The following is a 19520-nucleotide window of genomic DNA, read 5'->3' as shown; positions in this document are numbered from 1 at the left end:
AACAGATTTTTCCTCAAGACTAATAGTTTGGTCTACAAAATTCAGAACATCTTCAGGGGAAATTACACACATATGTATATGTATACTTAAATGGATAGTCATTCTTTTTGCAAATGATCACTAACAGACATACTGTGCAATATAACTGGATTGTATTTTTGAAAATACGTGACTCTCTTACATGTTTCTCAGCAGCTCACAACTCTTGTATGTTACTGATGGAGCTCAGCAATAAAAGATTATTAGAAACTCTTATGCTGTTACAGGGAAAGCTAAAAAGTTTTAAACATAGAATTCTGGGATTAAAGCTCACAAACAGAATGGACACTTCCATGCCATGCTCATTAATAACATTACTGGCAGTACACAAAACATTCTGCATTTTCTATTTTTTCTTCTTTCTCTCCGCCAAACTTGACTCATACTTACAGGAAAGAATAGCACATCATTACAGCTCCTCATGCCAGCACCAATTCAATAAAAAGAACCTGAAGAATTTCTACTTACTTACATGATTGCTTACTGGTAAGGTTGCTTAAAGACAAATCTCAATTGACAAAAGTGACACTTTATAACAGAAAATACAGATTTTGAAGCTTCTATCTGACAGGCTGATATCCCAGTTCTCCAGGTTTTCTCTAGTTAGTAGGACTTCCAAGCTTCCAACACAGAAAGTCACCGGGGCTCTGGACTGATAATACGTGATCAAGGAAACTGATTTTGTGAAAAACTTGTGAAAGACTCAGGTCTTAGATATCACAGGGTTATCTTTAAGTCACTGTAAGTTTGATGAAATATAAATTTTTTTTAACTTCATTTAATTATTGGTTTTTTTAAAAAAACTAGTGAAACTGCTGGGATCTGCAACAAATTGAACTGGAATTCAAAGCTGAAATAAAGCATAAGGACCAGTAAAAACAATAAGCCAGTAGGAGTTTAATATTGAATTAAAAACATGTGCAGCAGGATAGTAAAATCTATATAATATTCCTGAACACAGTGCAAGTCTTTGCTTTGACATAATTCCTAATAAAACACAGAACACACTAGAGTAGTTCTGCCATCTGTGGAATAGGATTAAGAAAAAGGAAAGGTCATTTGATAAATTGTTTAGGAATACAAGAAGTAATTCAGAGTCCTTAATTATATTTTGACAACTCTTTGTACATCTCATAATAGAACCATGGTACTAGGCTTGCCATTGCTTTTTTGTACTCATATGTACTCTGTTAAGCTAAGCAATGCTATGCCAAATTAAGGTTTACAAGTAATTTTTTGCTTCACAGTTCCTCACTTGCTGTTATAAGATCCATGCCCTGGTGACAGCTGCAAATTCTAGATGAAAAGGTGGAATGGTAATGTGTGATTCCCCATAACACTTATGCTAGCATATGTAATGAGTGAATCAGACCTTCATGTTTATTTATTAAAAGGAAACCAATTCTTTTTAGAAATTAATGATACTGACACAAAGAAAAGTTGGTAACAGTACAAACAGAAAGCTGTCCTTCGTGTTTTCTTCTAGAGTTTTATATATTAGTTGTTTTATATATTGAGGGGTGTGTGTGTTTATCCTAGGACTTAGGTTTTCCAAGTAACAGTACCATAAATGGTCACTATGTGAACCATGAAATGAGGGGATCAACTTCTGAAAGTTTTGGGCCAAAAAAAACTGTTCCAAGAACTCCCCTTCCAAGCTTTCTCCATCTATCGCATACAGCTATTCTGGAAGAAGATCTTCAGGTTCAGTAGCAGCTGCCTCCATAATGGAATTTATTTCATAAGAGCATCCAGAGCTGACATTACCTTGCATGAAGAGCCCTTTCCGCAAAATTCTGTACAATACCTATTCTTATTTTTGTGTTTGTAGAAAATCAAAACCTACAATGATTTGATAATTGTTAACAGATTTCAAACCTGATAATTTTCTGAATCAGACAATAAAATCAGAAATAAGTTTCAGGAAATGCTGTGGAACATTTAAACATCTTACTATTTCAGCAAAGATTCCCAGTGACAGCTACTGAAACCGTAACTCAAAAGTGTGCCTATCAGGGTAGGTAAAAGAGCACAGTAGCACAGTTTGGGTAGGAGCCTGGCCTTTGCTTTGAGTGTCTGACATTAGAGTTCTAACAAGTTTGATTATCCCCAACTAAGTCACATAGGAGGGTACTGTAGGGAAGTCATTAATCTGCCATTAGGGGCTCCTTCGAAAATCCTGGCAAAAGGGTAGAAAAAGACGAGTAGAAAAACATGTTGGAAGCAGAGCACAATATCCCATGCTACAAGAATCTTGCTTGTTGATGCCTGGAACTTACTCCCCTCAGCCTTTTTAAATTATGTCTGGTGCTTCCTTAGTCTTGGTACAATTTGCTTTTAATTCTCCAATTCTGTGTTCTCTTCTTCACAAAGCAAGGAGTCCTCTAATAGCATTATTTAATGTTCACAGCTATCCTGGTTTACACATGCACATATGCCTACCAGGAGAAACTGAAGTGTTTTATGTTTTCAAAGTGCTTATTGTTGTTGTCAGTTCCTTTTAACAAAATTAACTTCTGCTTTATTGCATACAAAGCTGACAAAGCAACATACTTTAAAACAATTAAATTTATTAACTCCTTCTGGAAAGATACATTTCTTGCATCTTTTGTGTCATAAACATTTATGTACTCATCAGACAGTAAACAAAAATTTTCAAGCATGATTTCTCCTCCTACATTCTCTGATGTGGTTCAGTTTGGCAACTAACATAGAATGAAAAGCCATAATGATGGCATTTGTTTCCTCATGTTCACAAGTCAGTATGGGCTGAGTGTTTCCTAAAAAGGCTGTACAATTTCAATAGAGTTCAGGATTTCTATTACAGCTTTAGAAAGGATGAAAAATGGTAAGCAAATGGTAAAGCTCCGGCTGTTAATACATATGAAACTTAGTATGAGCTTGTTTATGTGATGCCCTCAGTTAAGATAAATTTCTGATCTTATGGTTAAAAGTAAATTGTTATTAGCAGCAATAGGATCAAGTATTTGGTATTGGCACAGATGCAAGTAAGAAACATACTGCATTTGGCTGTCTTCCTATATCTACCTGGCCATTAAATGAGACTAACTGTTTGTAAAAGACACTACATTTATTCCTACTGCTATATAGAAATATATAGGCTAAGCCTAATCTTATTTTCATTTACACAGGTATAACTACTTATTTTGGACTTGATGACAGTAGGAAATAATAGCCTGATGACATCTTGATAAAGTGTGTATGCACACACAAATATAAAAACCAAAGATAACATCACTTCAAATTTGCCTAGAAAAGAAAAAATTGAGTTGCTGTACCTGTTTTTTGTTAACAAACTATTAAAGCTTGGTAGCAAAATTTGAACTGCAATTCGTAACTCAAAAGCAGACTAGCATGTGTATATTGAAATGAGTCGTACAATCCTTCAGCAAGATCAGAAGCTTACACAGGAGCTTAAGGCATCAGCTGCTAGAAGGAGAAACACCCCACAACATCATTCTTTAAAGTGTGAACAGCTGATGGCCTGTATACAACTACTGTGTATCTCAAGATGATAAACTATTTCTCCAGCCTTATGCTGATTCTGTCCTTTGTAAGCATACTTCTTGTCTTCTCCACATAACCAGAGAGGCAATCCTAAAGGCAAACTGCTAGGAACAAGGAGCACTGAGCTTACACCTCAACTTATGGAGATCAGAACAAAAGAAGCATGTCCAACAGTCTGACAGGTAGAGACCACTTTGCAGTGTTAGTCAATAGGATGTATTATGTACCTTGCCCATAGTTTAAATAGCCATCAAAACACATACATGATCACTTGACCGTATCCACTGCCCCAGTATTGAACAGCATGTGCTAACTGAGAGGAATATTAAACAGATCTTGGAATGCAGCTGCCTATCCAAACTGGCAAAGCTGAAAGGGAAACTCATGAGGACTTAAAATACATTTTATATAGACAACCCCTTCCCATTCATCCTGCTGTCAGATACTCAGCTCTTTCCTGAGGCCTAGGATTCTCCCTACCATCACACTGTTCTCTAGGAAGTGATAAACAAATCTCTTATGTACACTGCTGACATCTAAAACAGCTCAAAACTATGCCCTATGTCCTACTGTTTTTCTCAATCCTTGACAAAAAACAGAAAACTAAGATTTAAAATGGTTCCTACCAGTTCTGTTGACAGTGCCAGAGCCAGTAGTAGCCTGTATAACTGTGAATCAGAATCTCTGCCATCCAAAAGTAAGAATATTCCAGTCACCCTGAAGCTCAATGGTGAAAAAGACACACACATACGTTTGTCACCAGAATTGCTATGGTAACCCTTTATCATGCACACAACACTAGAAAACTTCAGACTGAAAAAGCATCACTTCCACAGACATATCACATACAGGAAAACAAGAATCTCATTAAAACGAGTATCAATCATTAGTATTTTGTCAATTTCTAATGCAGACTTGAATGGCTGCCAAAGAGAAGGGAGAAGCATCTGCGGGGATGCTGTATCTCAAAGTCCCACACAGAGAGTGATCATGTATGCTGCCATAAAAGGGGAAAAGTGTGTTACACCAGAGACAGACCAGGAAGAAGATAGTGCCACAAAGAAGAAAACAGTTGGCTGACTGCGACAAAGTCACACCAAAACACCACCCAGCCTCACATTTATAGCTGTTAGCAGTTTTAGTTCAGCAGGATTTTTTAAACGATCATTTTATCTTCCTTCACCATAATACTAACTGCACTGTTTTCTAATGTTTATATGAGTTCTACTTCTAAGCAACAAAAAAGTTAAAAATAACAAGCTTTCTCTATATACCCAGATAGTACATTCCATACGGAATTTTCTTGAGACTAGAAGCTAAAGTCTGTTCTTTGACAAACATGAATATTTCCATTATTTTTTTAAACAGGAGATGTATGGGCAGAGTCCAGCTGTATGGATTTACTGGCATAGTAAACCTCTGTAGTTCAGGTTAATCTAAATACATATTTAAATTCCAAACAAAGGAAAGAAGGTACTCTTTGAGGTCACTCAAAAATGCAGCATTTAAGTTTCAGCAAAAATATTAAGATTTTTATTACTTGCTCTTCTATAAAGGAACTCAGTTTACATGGTATTTAGAACAGCTTTCTTTTTGAGACAACTGAAATCATAACAAAGTACTTCATTTTTTAAAGGTTTTTCTAGAAATTCAGCTATTGATTGTGCTCTTTACCTTTCAGAGATACAACAGAACCAAGAGATTTTTCTAAAGAAAAAAAGCTTGTGGGTTGTAATAAAGCTTCTTTTTACTTAAAACAAGAAAATATGAAGCAAAATTATCTTTTGCGTTATATTTTTGAGGAAAAGCATTAAAAATTTAAAGATAAAAAGATAGGAGGTGTTACTGATCTGTTATGAATTTATATTTGAACCCAGTAATTGTGAATGTATTGGGTGAATTACTTTTTGAAAACCACAGCAAAAAAGAATAGGTGTTAATAAAACACTGAGTATAAAAAGCATTAGAATTTATCTTTGATCTCACTTTGGACTTACATAGCTATGACATCAAAAAATTTCTAAGTCCTGCTTTTGTCAGCATAGCAATTCTGATCTTTGAAACCAGGAAGCCTTTACTCACTAACCAAATCGACCAATACCTTTCTATTTTGGATTTCACATGGACACAGGTAAGACTGGGAAAATTACTGACAATCCCAGGTGGCTGAAATTCCTTTTTTTTTTTGTTTTTGTTTTTGTTTTGTTTTTGTTTTATGAGAAACTGAGGGGGCTTTACTTGTTTTATCTGGATGCGAACACATTCTGGTTTCTATTGGCACTTTAAAAATATAGTCTTGAGATTTTTCAACCACAGCTTTCAACATTTTAAAAGTGCTATCTCATCTGCATCTGGGCTTCAGCTTAAGAGGAACCACATCTAAATGTACAGCCTACGTGTAGCTGCTTAAGACATGTAAATATCATCAGGCTAGAAAGCAACTCAGCAGAATGGTTATTTGATTCAGTAACTGCCTATAATCAAAATCTGGAATTAAGAGGCATGAATGTGTACAACTAATGTCATGTGAGAGGTTCCTAGGTATCCAAAACAGCTGCCCATGACTGACAGGTACAACAACGATCCAACACAGACTCTCCCTTGTACATACAACAACCAGAAACTAGGCTGAAGACCCTGGATGATCTCATGCAGGCAATGTAATGGAGCCCTAGGAGTTTACAATGAGATGAAGAGGCCTCTAGGTGCACTCAACCTTCAATGGCTGCAAGGAGAGCTAAGACACCTCACATGTCAACACCTACACACAAGCTCCTTGGCTGAGACATCTTGATCTAAAGCTGAATCCTACACTGTTTCATGCTGTTATGACTTCCTCACCAGTGCCCTTGCAAATATTATTCAGGGGCTCAACCAGCCAGTCAAAATGACTGAGTACATAGGTATCTTCCTGCCACAATAACAGTATCTTGAGCTGAAAAGTAGGAAAAGCCAGTACTAAGAATAATGATAAGTGATACTCAGAAGAATGGCAATGACACAGAGATGAGCATTTCCACTAGGAGAAACTACTGAAGTTAGGGTGTAAGAATTCTCATCCTAAGTCTTGTGGGCCCTTGTACCTTGTACCTGTTTTCTGTATAATCATTTGGGACACAGAGAAGTTAATAAAATGGGGATAGATGAGTTAGAGAGTTTTTCCTATGGTTTGCACCACATTTCTCTTACAATCATGACCAGATTTCTCTGTTTATCTGCCCTTGGAACAGCACTGACTGCTGTCATCTCCATGGTGGTTCTTTGCCTACAGCTACCTCAGGGCATTTCATGTAGAGATATAAGCTCCGAGGACTGAGAAGCTGTTTACAGGCATTAAACAAGAGACACTCCAAGCAACTGAAGTGTGGGGGTCTAAACCCAGAGGGAAAAAACATGGGTGGCAGCACAAGTCAACATCAACTAGAGGGCAGCCCACAGGTTCAAGTAACAGCCTCAGGTCCTCAACAGAGCTCATTCAGAGCAAGAGTGCCACACAGAATTACCATCTCCTCATTGACTGCCAGCAGCACAGAGGCTGAAGAACTTTGTATAGGCCACACATTGAGAGCCTACTATGAAACATAAGCACTATGGGGGGTGGACATTTCCAATATCATACTGCCTACCTATGTAATACTATTAAATGGAGGCTCGCACTGCAAGGGTACTAGGCAATCAAACTGAGTGGGATGAGAGTTTGTAACAGAAACTGTCTTTCAGCAGAAAATTACAATCAGAAACAAACAAACCTCCACCCCCCCCCCCCAACACACAAGTTTGCTTCCCATAAAGAAAATCCTAACTTAAAAAAATTATCAGCCAATGAGCCTGTAAAACTTTGACTTGCAAATATGATTTTGAAATACAAAAGGCACTGACAAAAATCCTGTTTCAGGCAACATACTTGTGCTAAGATGGTACCAAAGACCAGAGTTACCAGACTTTACTTCTCATAATGCATCTTGAATATGTAAAAAGGTAGAGTTTTTCAACTGATTTAACTAAGTTTGGCTTTGGTATTGGCTTTTATTTTCTTTTTCCCCTTGCTCTTCCGCATTTCCATCCCACTCTTTGGCTCAAAAACTTTGTGTCTAACTTTTGCTATACCTAATGTTTCCTTTCTGCTGGTCTATTTCTACCTTAAAACTGAAGTTAGATCCCTAGATTTCCATATTTTCAATTCCAGCTCATAAGACAAAGTTCTACTCTTCTTAAAGCAGAATGAACTCACAGCAGTATATATAATTAATAAAAATAGCAAGCAGTGCAATATTTAAAATAACTGAGGGCTGCCTGGATTATAACAACTTTATTAGCATGTGATTAATAAGCAGTTGAAGTATTACATTTGCTACACATTTGCTAAGTTATTTTATCTTGCTTTAAAGTTAGGTGGCAAAGTTTCAAGCCATAGTTAAGAGATTTGCTTTATTCACAGTGTAACATTGTTAACCCCACCATCTGGTCAAACAGCTGAGGGAACTCAGACAACCCTGGGGGAGGCCTATGTTTCTTTCTTGGGAAATATTTGCCTTACTGAATTATGCAATGGTTTCTAGCTTACTACAGTAGGTTTTAAATAAATCCATTAAAATACTTTGTAGATGGCCTGAGTTTAGTGGGCTCTGTATTTTGCTTTAACTGTGTAGGAAAATAAGATGGCACTTACTTGAGGACCAGGTTGACCCTGAAAAACAAGAAAAGATAAGGTTATGAAAAGTTATGACAAGGATTAATTCCTTAAATAGCAGCAAACAGTTACACTACTCTCTAATAAGGAGATAACAAAATAATCCAATAACTGTACTGAAGTCAGACTCTTAAATCTATATTGACTCCTATGTCTATACTGAATTTGAATGTTTTAATTCAATCTGATGAACTTTCTTGCAATTAGTCATTCCAGAATTGAATTACAATAACACATCATTAAACTTGCATTTGAGAAACCTAATTGTTTAGATTATAGACCAATTAAGAAAGACCTAATTTAATCATTCGCAAGTAAGAAAGGATCCACAGATGCTGAACTGATTTAGAAACAACCTGGTCTAGTGGGAGATGTCCCCTGCCCATGGCAAGAGGAACGGAACTAGATGATCTAAAGGTCCTTTCCAACACTAACCGTTCTACGTTTCAACATCTCCATGCTTCAAGGAGGAGCTAATTGCTGTCCATCAAATGAACAAACTCTAAAAAGTGAAGGAACATATTGCTGGCCAAACAATAGTCTTTTTGTTCTTGTTGTAAGCACCACAGTTTTAACCAAGTATTATACCGATATTTGAGCCAGCATGTCAGGAGTAGATGAACCTTTGTCAGTCACCCCAAGAGTTAACTGATACATTTCTTCTCCCTAATTTACCAACATCACCTCTGGACTACCCTGGACAAATGGAGAAGCACCCTTTGCGCACTAAAGAGTTGTATGTATCTCTTGTTGCTGCAAGTCCTTACAGAGCAGACTTCCTGTGACTGAGGCCCCTAGCCTAGGAAAGCCACTGAAAGTCATCACTTATTCTAGCCCTCTCATTATACTTTATTTGCATGAAGCAAATTTAAAAAAAAGTGTAACAAAGTGGTATAGAAGCTGTGACTATGGACTACAAGCACCCAATCAGCTCTACACGACATCATAAAACGGATTTGTATTTGTGTATTTGTATATTTCTCCCTATAAAGAGAGAATTTCTTAAAACTCCTAGAGCTAGCTTGTCTTCCGGTGTTTTATGACACCAGTATTTCAGCTGAAGTGAAACTATGTTTGCTTTTGTTGAAAGAAACTGAGCATGAAGACTTCTTAGAAGTCTCAAAACCTTGTCACTTTAGCCAGAAGGTACTGATACACAGAGTTTAAACTTTTCCATCTGAACATCAGGAAACACTTTTTTACTGGGAGGGTTACTCATCACTAGTACAGGTTGCCCAGGGAGGCAACCTTGGAAATATTCAAAAGCTGTCTCGACATGATCCTGGGCAACCTGCCACAGATGGCTCTGCTTGAGTAGAGAGGGTAGACCAGGTGACCTCCAGAGGTCTCTTCCAACTTCAACCATTCTGTGATTCTGTGTGATTTTAAAGAAGGGGGTGGGGGCATCTGAAGATAAATGCTTTTTTTAGGAACCTATAAGATTTCTTGTACTTAACTAAAAATCAGGAAAATGTTCTAATCCACATGACAAATTTTATTTTTTTTTTAAATATAAAAAATATTAGCTATTTCTTTACAGAGAAATCATAGTAAAATACAGATTTATTGTGGTTACCTAATCCTTACACTGAAGGCAGCCTAAAAGCATTCCTTGTTGAGGTACTGCAGTTTTGTACTAGTCCCTTACAACAACATTGCACTATAGAGGTTTGCAGACAAAAATAAGCACTGGCTGCTGTTTGCCAGTTCTAATATGAACTACTGTTTTCTAGACTGATCAATTCTATGAAGTTGCACATCACACTGGGTTAATGAATACAACTGGATATCGGTATATGCTCAGCACTCAGCCTTTCTCTCAGACTTCCCATCCCAGCAGGTTTTAAGCTATTATATGCTATATCTGATCCTAAAATCCTGAGGAACTGCTTACTTATGCAGTACTGGACAGCTGGTACAATAGATTTGTATGAATTAACGAAACTGAGACGTATGCATACAAACTTTTATAGACAAACTCACAAAACATTTGTCTCACAAATATATCTAAAGTTGCAATTTTGACCAAACCATTAAAAACCATCTCTAAGACACAGATTTAAAAAAAAACCTCAAAACAACAAAAAACAACTTGAAGTATGAAATTACCAAAATGTTGATTTAAAGCAGTAGAAAGCATATAAAGAGAGTACATATATATTTAAAGAAAAAGATTTGAAAACTGCACTTTTTTTCTTTAATCTAATTTAGATGTACAGTGTCCATATGGTACATGCCATGATATAAAGGAAGTACACACATAACACAAACATAGCCTAAATTGAATGTCAGAGATGGAACCATGCTCCCATGAAAGTGTTTTTTACTCTGTCTCAACATCATTACCAGTTTGCCTTTCTGTCATTGTGCATTTATAAATACTTTTTTATCATATCTGCAATACAGAGAGGGGAAAGCTAGAAACTGAAGTTTTATAGGACAATTGTTTTTCTTTGTGACACAGAACTCTGTAAAATAATGGAGAATGTAATAGTTGCATTACTCTAAGTTAACTTGTGCTATCAACTGTGCAATCATCCTACACTCAACTGTAAATGTAGATGTTGAATACAAAAGTAGCCATAGCAGGAATTTTTTATCCTGTTGGCTATGAGCTCCTGGAGTCTGGAAGGAACTTTGCATTAGCAAAGGTAGTTATTTTCTGGTTGTTTTTTTTTTCAGTTCTTTCTAATCCTTCAATATTTTTGCATGCTCTTAGATGCTCCTTGCCTGACTAGCTACTCCAGCTACAGTACAATTTTCTCACTAATGATCCAGTAAATGACAGTAATCAGAGGATGCAGCAGGCACCATATTATGAAACTCATCTGCTATGCTTACAAAGGTACAGATAGAAAACGGCATCACAATACTGATCTTTTTTAAAATAAAGGTCTGTGAATTACTTTGGTGTTCATTAAAAAACACTCTAACATGAATACAATCTGATACTGCAACTCATTTGAGCAAGCTCAATCTCAATTAATATGCCTGTGCTTCCAAAAGGGCTCCACGGTGGCTGAAATCGCCCTGGTTTATTCCTGCGCAAATTGTTGCCATTGCATGTTACTTGTGGATTAAAATGTTTTAGCTGGAAGTATTTCTCCAAATTTTAGATAACAAAAAGGGTGAAGATACTCTTGAAGACTGAAAAGTCAGCATTACTCTGCTTTTTTTTCTAATAAATATCTCTTTATTTGTATGTTATGAACCACAAAATTGATACATTGATTGTAACTAACAACTGACTACTGTTCTTTGCATGCATGTACAGATCAGTCCCAACAACAACAACTGATCAGGTGTGTTAGTGTATGCTGCTTTGAATCTCTAGATCATTGCTCATGCACTTGATTACCTATTACTGTTTGCTGCTTATTTATTTATTTATTTATTGTTAATCTGAATTACTACAGTGGCTATAGCTGCATAATATGCCATGGTTTCAGAAAAATCTTTAGACCAATTTTCCCTTTTATATTCTTGTTTCCTGATTAATGTGTTATTTTGAAGGAGAGAAAGGGATCAAGGTTGGCAGCCTATTCTAATTATCATGATCAAAGGTCTTCTATGGCTGATGATGCCTTTCTAGCATTTAACCTAATATTAGTTGTTGATATGTAAATGATACTAAAAGAAAAAGATGTATGGTGCAGCCAGGTCTACTTGAAGTCAACAGGTAAGCTATTAATCTGCTAAAAGAGATTAAAGAAAAAGCTTATTGACTGGAGGCTGCAAACACTGCAGAAAAGTTACTTAGTGGAAAGATACCCCAAGGGGCGCAAGAAAAGTCTTAAGAAAATGGAAGCTCACACTGCAAGTTAACAAGTTGAGTGTGCAAAAGAAATGAGGCTTGTAGTAGATGAAAGGACAGAAAAGATGTTTTGAGGGTATCAGAGAAAAGACCTGTCCTGGAAAAGGAGAAAGAGAGAGGAGGCAAAAACAACAGTATGAGAAATCACAGAAACTGGATTTTCACATCTTTTGCATTATTTTAATCTTTAAAGAGCTGGGAACATAGATTTCCAGGCTCATAGACCCAAATATATAGATATACAAATACATACACAAATACATTCACAAATGTACTGTATGAAATTAAAGGTTATTTGTGCCTTAATTCAAGTAGCATCTGACCAAACAATATCCAGGAGAGTATACGAATGCATTTAAAATGAGATATGAGGCTGTTCATATCCAATCAGCCAAAAAAATCAGGACAGAGAAATTAAGACGCAAAAATGAGGAAAAAGGAAACCATCAAGAGTCACAGATATATGGTCAGAAATAATATCCTGGTCTTTGAAAGGTACCAGGAAACTATCCTTGTAGAGCATTCTCTGGACAGAGCACCCAAGTAGGAATATCTGTCTTCCAATTTAGGCAGAAAATGATGAGAAAACAGGAATAGCATGGCTGACTTCCATTTCCTTGGATAGACACAAAAGACTGAAGTGGCTCTTCAGCACTCTGTTAAAAATCTATACTCCTGAGGTGAAAATAAATTATGCCAAAGGAAGCCAATATGTGATTAACACACATTCTAGCATGAGTAATTAAGAAAGCAAAGAGGAAATATGTGCCAGACCTAAATTACACTGGTTTTGAACAAATCACCTACCAGCTTTCCATCCATACCAATCGGACCCTGGGATAATCAAAAGTCAAAACAAAATGGAACAGTTAAATCAGAGGAACACTGAAGATGAGGAAAAATATACAGACTTGGGGAATACTACAGGCTTTAGAAGATGAATAACTCTATTTCAGCAGGTAAATGCAGTGCCTTAAAGACATGTTGAGAATGAAGGCACAGAAAACAAACAAAAGAAGCAGACCAAGGACAGAAATAACGAAAACAGTATGGTGGAAAGTAGACAGGCAAAAGCTGGTGTTTAACAAAAGACATGTTCAACATGCAATGAAGTAATTGCTAGTTTGGCAAATGACAGTGGCACAACATAATAAATCATATGAAATAATGCATCTGGCTTGTGAATTTTTCTTTAAATAACAGAAAACAGAATAAGTAGCCCATTTACTGAATGCTTTTATCACATGGTTGCAAGATGATAAGAACAAACACTTAAAATCTCATAACTAATCTGTATTAAAGTAACATTACAACAATTATGGTTAATAAGAAACTTCACCTATCACACTGAGGTGCTAAATATTTCTGGCTATGTGTTGGCCAAGAAGTCTTATGCCTTAATCCTGATTCTTTTTTTTATTCTCTTGGGAAACATGGATATATTCTTGCTGATAGATACTTTACAAGTTACTTGTTTCCTTCAGAGTTCAGTTATACGGATGCACATTCTAGACAGGATTTAATATAGATGTATGTCCACTGTTGTAAGTCAGTAACTTGTTCTGTATCAACCGCAAGTTCACGTGGTCAAAGGAGAGAGAACGGGGTAGAGAAAGCTGGATAAATTTTAAATTTAATATTTAATTGCTATGTCTTCTGACAAATGAACAGTAAAACTGCCTTTCACTGACAATGGAATAATAGCAGGCAGAGAAGTTGGTTTTGCCATTAAATTCCTCTTTTTGGCTGAAACTGAGAGGTCTCAGGTCTTTGCCCCATGCAAAAGGGACACTAGTTTATGCTTGCTGGAGAGAAGTTTTCCCTTACATGCTGTCATTGCAGCCAGACTTTTGTCCTGGAGCTTCACAGACACTCTCTCAAGACTACCTTCCCTAAGAACATGGCCCTAAGATCATGACTGCTGATGCTGCTTGGTTTGGATCACGGCTGCTGAGACGACAGCACATAACATATGTGCTGATTTTATGTTGCTCTATCTTACCTTTCTTGCTTTTTGCCCCCTTTCTGACCACTACTTTGGCTTGCAAGCAAAACTCAAAATGAAAGTTTACTCTAAATCAGGTCTGTGGGGGTTCTGCTGACCTCTTCACCCAGAAGTGCATATTCCTACCTTCTGCACTAATAGGCACTAGAGCCATATGAATGAATCAGTTCAGCCAGCTATTGAGAAAGTACTAAACATTATGAGAATGTGATCCCATACCAATTTAGTGAGTTCCCTAGCTATCAGTCCTCTATCAGCCTAGCTTTGCCAAAGGTTCCAGACAAACTTAGTATGGAAGAAGACATCACTTTGGATGTACTTATGCAATTCATAATTATTGGTTACATTCTTGGCTTTCTAAGAAGCTTGTGCATTAACTTGTCAGATCAAATAACAAGTTACTGCGTAAGGGAAGACCTAAAGGAGTAAAACCCCTTAACCCTCTTTTTCCTTCCAGTCTTGCAGTGGTTTCCAGTCACATCATGAGTAGATGACATGATGAGAGTGTAGAGCGGGTCACCAGCATCTACATTATCTGCATGACCACCACTTTTTTATGTGTTGATGTCCTGGGAAAGTCTGTGACTGTTGGTATGACCTACAATATCTTTCAAAAGTTACCACTAAACAGTTCTTCCCCGGCATCTCATTGAATAAGCAACACTTTCCAGTGCATTAACATGTCAGCTTTTGTTAGTATGCTTCCTCAGTAACTCTTGGTCACACAAGTGCAGCACACATGCATCACTTACTAATTTTCTCATAGGTATTTAGCAAATTTCTGAATATAGTACTATGCACCTCAAAAATCAGACTGCAGATTATTAGATTTTCTAGATTTTTCTAGCACTATACTACAGGTTAGTTATCTAGTAATATTAACATACAGTCCATTGCAGATGCAAAAATGAAGGCAGAGCTGAAACCTGCCTATGAGTATGCTTACTTCTAGAAAGCACTCCAGATATTAACAGATAAAACACTTGACAATAAGGTCATTTGTACGTATATAAAGTTCCCCAGTGGGCTGTGTAGGCCAGCAGCTAATTTTAACTGATCAGTCTGCCGCAAGCTTAGACCAAAAGATAGAATTATTCTTAAAATAAATAAATACAGACAATATTTATGCAAGTAATTGTAGAAAGAGAATTAATTACAGGGTCAAACTGTTGGTTTAGAGGGACTAGCCAACAGCTCTTACAGCTTTAGCAGTGATTGTATTTTGCATATAAATACTGTTCCGGGAAAGTTTCATCATTAAAAAAAAAAAAAAAAAATCAAAAAAAACCCCAACCTATCTGTGCTCCCTTACAATGATAGGTATTTTAACTGCTGTTAATTTCTTGTTTTTTATCTATGCTACATAATTTCTGCAATTGAGTTAAAAGACTGTACATAGCATCCTGAAGTGTCTCAGTAAAGAAGAATCAGAAATTCCCAGTAGACAGAAGAGAAGCTCCTGCTCACAACGAAAGATAATAGGAATTTCCAACGTGATTCTACTTCTACCAGGACTATTTAGTTTGAAGTCTAGGAAAGTCTTATGAAATTTGCTTTATAGAGTAAGAGAAGAGAAATTTGCTCCAGACTTACAGGAGACAAAAGATCTCTGAAGAGATCATTACTGTGATAATTAATAGTCTTTCATTATAAAAATACTAAATCTTTAACAATAAAACATGGTCATTTCCTTCCTCTGTTGTAAAAGGAGTGAAATTTTTTTTTTTTTAATGGAAAATTAAGTTCCGCAGCTGGTACAGGATAGGTGGGAAAGAGAAGCCAAAATAAGGCTACTTCAGGAGTGAGCGTCTGTGTGAGGCTTAGTTGCCAGCTGGGATTAAACTTCAACACTGGATATTCACTTACAGTATCATATACACTTTTTTTCCAAGCTCCTCAACAGCAAAGATCCTTGTATGGTAATTTTTTTTTCAATTTCTTTTTTCAAACAACACCCAACTATGTACTACTACCTAGGTACTACCCACTATCTACCTATCTAATAATCCTAATATGGACAGAGATCAAATACGGGGGGAAGGGGAATATGAGTGCCATTTCAGTCTGGTTTTGTGAAAAGCAGCTTCCCTGCTTCAAGAATACTGTAAATATAATGTTTCTCAAAGAACCACAACTTTAGTCAGATTTTGAATGCTACACAAATAGTTGTTTTCCATTTAAGCACTTTTTACATATGCGTTACTCTGGAGGTAAATATTTTAAGGATTTGGGGGTTATTGTTTGTTAGAAATTGATTATGTAAGCAAATGCACCAGAAAACTTGACAGTGTTCCTATCAAAAAAATAGCCAGTATTATTACTTTAGGTAGTTTTAATGCAATATTTATTTCTTCAGAAAATTCTGAGTCAAAAGTGAAGATATGAAAAAATTTCAACATGTGATATCTACCATGTGATACAGGAATCTTCCAAGGGAAGGAGAAGATGATACAGATTAACTTTTAACTTCTCCACTCATCCTTCAGTGGTTCTTTTTTATTTAAGGAATACGCATCAGAAGACTGAGTTCTGAACCAAAAGATACATAACCAGAAACAGACATCACTTCCTCTTATAAAATGCAGAGTACCCTCTACTTGAAGGGGTTTTGTCTTTAAATAAAATGAATTGGCATGTTTGAAAGTGCATCATTTTGGTAGGTTTATATTCATTGAAAGCATGCAGATAAATCTGTTTGTGGCAAATACAATCTGTGTGGAAAGAATAAGGAAAACTCTTGAGGTCATAAATTACTCCAGTTCTAGTTGTGTATAAATATATTACAAGTAGACCAATTATCATCTCCAAAAGCATAGTAATTTCGCTAACTTGACTCACTGTTTTTCCAGATTATTTGGTGTGAAAGCAAATTAATTTAGGAAAAAAATTCTCTCCCAGTGTAGACTATAGGTGTCTGAGATGCTTTGCGCACACAAAATTAGTACAGAAACATCTCCATTTCTAAAAGAGACATGAATACCAAATAGAGTCCCAGTAGTACCATGCTACGTTGTATTTCAATTTACTGGAACTTAAAGGCACCGATAAGTGGCTGAGGTTGTTTTAACATTTCTGAGAGCCAGTGTTGGCCCAACAAATAATGCTCGTGGCACATAAAAATGCCATAGCTGAAGTTGGCCAGCATACAAATATTTTCTGGACTCAGTTTGTAATGCACTGAATTAAAAACGAGTTTCATATAGACTTTAATAAAAGCGTGATTTTGCACTCGGTTGTAAAAAAACAAACCAATAAATAAGAAAAAAACACATTTTAAGGTATTCCCCAGTAAGTTTTTTTATTTTTTTTAATCTTTTAGGCAGTTTTAAGACAAGACTAATAGAGATTAGCACAGCAGCATTTCAGAATTCAGAAACTCTTATCCTGATGAAATTCTGAGACTAAACTATTCCACATTTCTAAACAATCTACAGCAAGCTTGATTGTTAAATTGTTACTTGCAGCTGCCTGAAAATCTCTTATGTCAATACATATACAAAGGAGATTCAAAAGAAAGCAGGAATCTAGCTTTAGAGCAGCTGTGTGAGCTGCATGCCACTTACTGTGTCAGGCTGAGTTTAAAAATACCTATGTGGAGTTAAAAAAAAAAACAAAACAGAAAATCTCTCTCAAACAGCAGGTTTGGAGATCATCTCCACTAAGTTCAGATAAGGTGAAAGACCATTGTCTTTTCAAATCACCTATTTTAGTTCAAGATTGGTAGAAGTTGAAAACCCCACAACCTTCAGGTTTCCTCATCGTGATACCATTAAAATGATGGGTCACCATGTCTGTCGTTTTTTCTCCTTTGTTTAATTGCAGCTTTATCAAGGCTGACTTTAATTAGATGTAATATAGCATTCCTAGCAAGGATATATAGTTCCTAGCAAGTCTGATGAGATTTCTTTTCAGTGACGTTTTGTCTGAGCTTATGTGGCCAAATGAGTATGATAAGCTTGTGAGCTATCTAATTTTTTCCTACTAATGAAATTGGTTCTTTTTCAATGACTGAAAGTGACTGCTGTTCAGAGCAATATGAACAAACAGCCTGGGTACAGAAGTCACTTGCTGCAAGCCTGGGAGAAAAAAAGGGTGCACTAAATCAACCTGAAACAAATGTCTCTGGCCAGCAATCAGGACACTACTGAAAAAAAACCCTCAACTTATCAAGATCATTTGGGTTGGAGAAAACTTTGCTGTGAAAAAGAAATCAACTACAAGACAAGCTGAGCCTACTGCCTAAAATGTCTTTATCACAAAAAAGCAAAATTGCTAATAAAAGAAATACTGCAAGGCTCTTTCTTCCCTTAAGTAGTTCATGTTAGCTAAGACATAAATCACTAGGTGGATCATCACTTGGATATTGAAAAGTAAGTTTAAATGTATTCCAAGGTAGAATATATAGTTTTAAATTAATTTAAAAACAAGAACAACAACAACAAAAAAAAAACCCAAACCAAAATTCCCAGCACTGTTCGGCTGCTTGATCTTCTTGATCACAACTCTGGATCATGTCTGAACTGCTAAAGACTTTACCTTATTCAGCCTCCAGAAACATCATCTTGCTTTCCTAGTAACTTTCAAAGCACTGAGGCAAAATTAATCGTTCAAAATTTGAACTACAACCTCTTCCCCAATACTCTTTTTATTTCAATGGAATAACTACGTTAACTAAAATCCATAAAACTAAAACAAAAACCAAAACAAAAAAAAAAACAAAACCACAACAAAATCCCAACATAAAACAACAAAACAAGAAACAAAACAGTCAACCAAGTTTATTCTGAAGCCCTTAATACCCTCATCCTGAAATTCCAGTTATCTCTCATTTGGTTGCAAGCCGCATATTAATGCTGTCATCAAAAACTCCTACAGAATTGCCTTCACCAAGCCAACAAGGATCTCAAAGCATATCCTGCAAGCACAGAAGAGCCTCAGAAACAAGATTCTGATAAAACCTGGAGAATGAAGAGTAACAGCACCATGATTAAGGCTGCAGACTATGCCTCCATCAGCCAGAAAAGCTATACCAGTTTCCAAGTTGAGAATTTAGTTCATGAGCAAAAAAGTAATCACGAGTTATTCCAATCTATATTTTAAACCACCTGTCAAGTGCAGTGCCTTCATATAGAGAAATATGCAGTGTGCATGTGTAAAGCAATAAGCCAGTGCAAATATTAAGCTGCCAAGCAGAACTGTCAGGAATCTTACACGTATTTTGCTAGTTTTGTTACAGAAAAGAAAATGTTTGCATTTTTTCATACTTCTTAGTTTCTTTGAATTTCAAGAAACAAAAGGACAGGTGACCTGAAGCTCTGAATTTCATTAATGGCTTTAGTGTCCGTATTAGCCTAAATCAGACGATGGAAATCATCAATAACAGAACAAGATGAAAGACGAGCGACAGTTCAAAAATTCCAAAATAAACCAGAAATATCAGGTAT

At 36.3% G+C, this 19520-nt stretch overlaps 1 protein-coding gene across 1 annotated transcript in view; it reads right to left on the bottom strand.

Annotated features, from left to right (window-relative positions):
* COL25A1 (collagen type XXV alpha 1 chain) overlaps positions 1–19520 on the bottom strand; it is a 294833-nt gene that overhangs the window by 105591 nt on the left and 169722 nt on the right. Inside the window, exon 5 of the mRNA XM_057404557.1 lies at positions 8237–8254. Coding sequence (XP_057260540.1) covers positions 8237–8254 — 18 coding nt within the window. The remainder of the gene's footprint in view (positions 1–8236; positions 8255–19520) is intronic.

Source organism: Pezoporus wallicus, unplaced genomic scaffold (assembly GCF_028554395.1).
Source record: "Pezoporus wallicus isolate ANWC-B61680 ecotype Strahan unplaced genomic scaffold, APGP_CSIRO_Pwel_v1 contig_1583, whole genome shotgun sequence".
NCBI classification, from domain to species: Eukaryota; Metazoa; Chordata; class Aves; order Psittaciformes; family Psittacidae; genus Pezoporus; species Pezoporus wallicus.
Note: the sequence above shows the minus strand (reverse complement) of the source record. Positions and strands in the feature narration are given on the sequence as shown.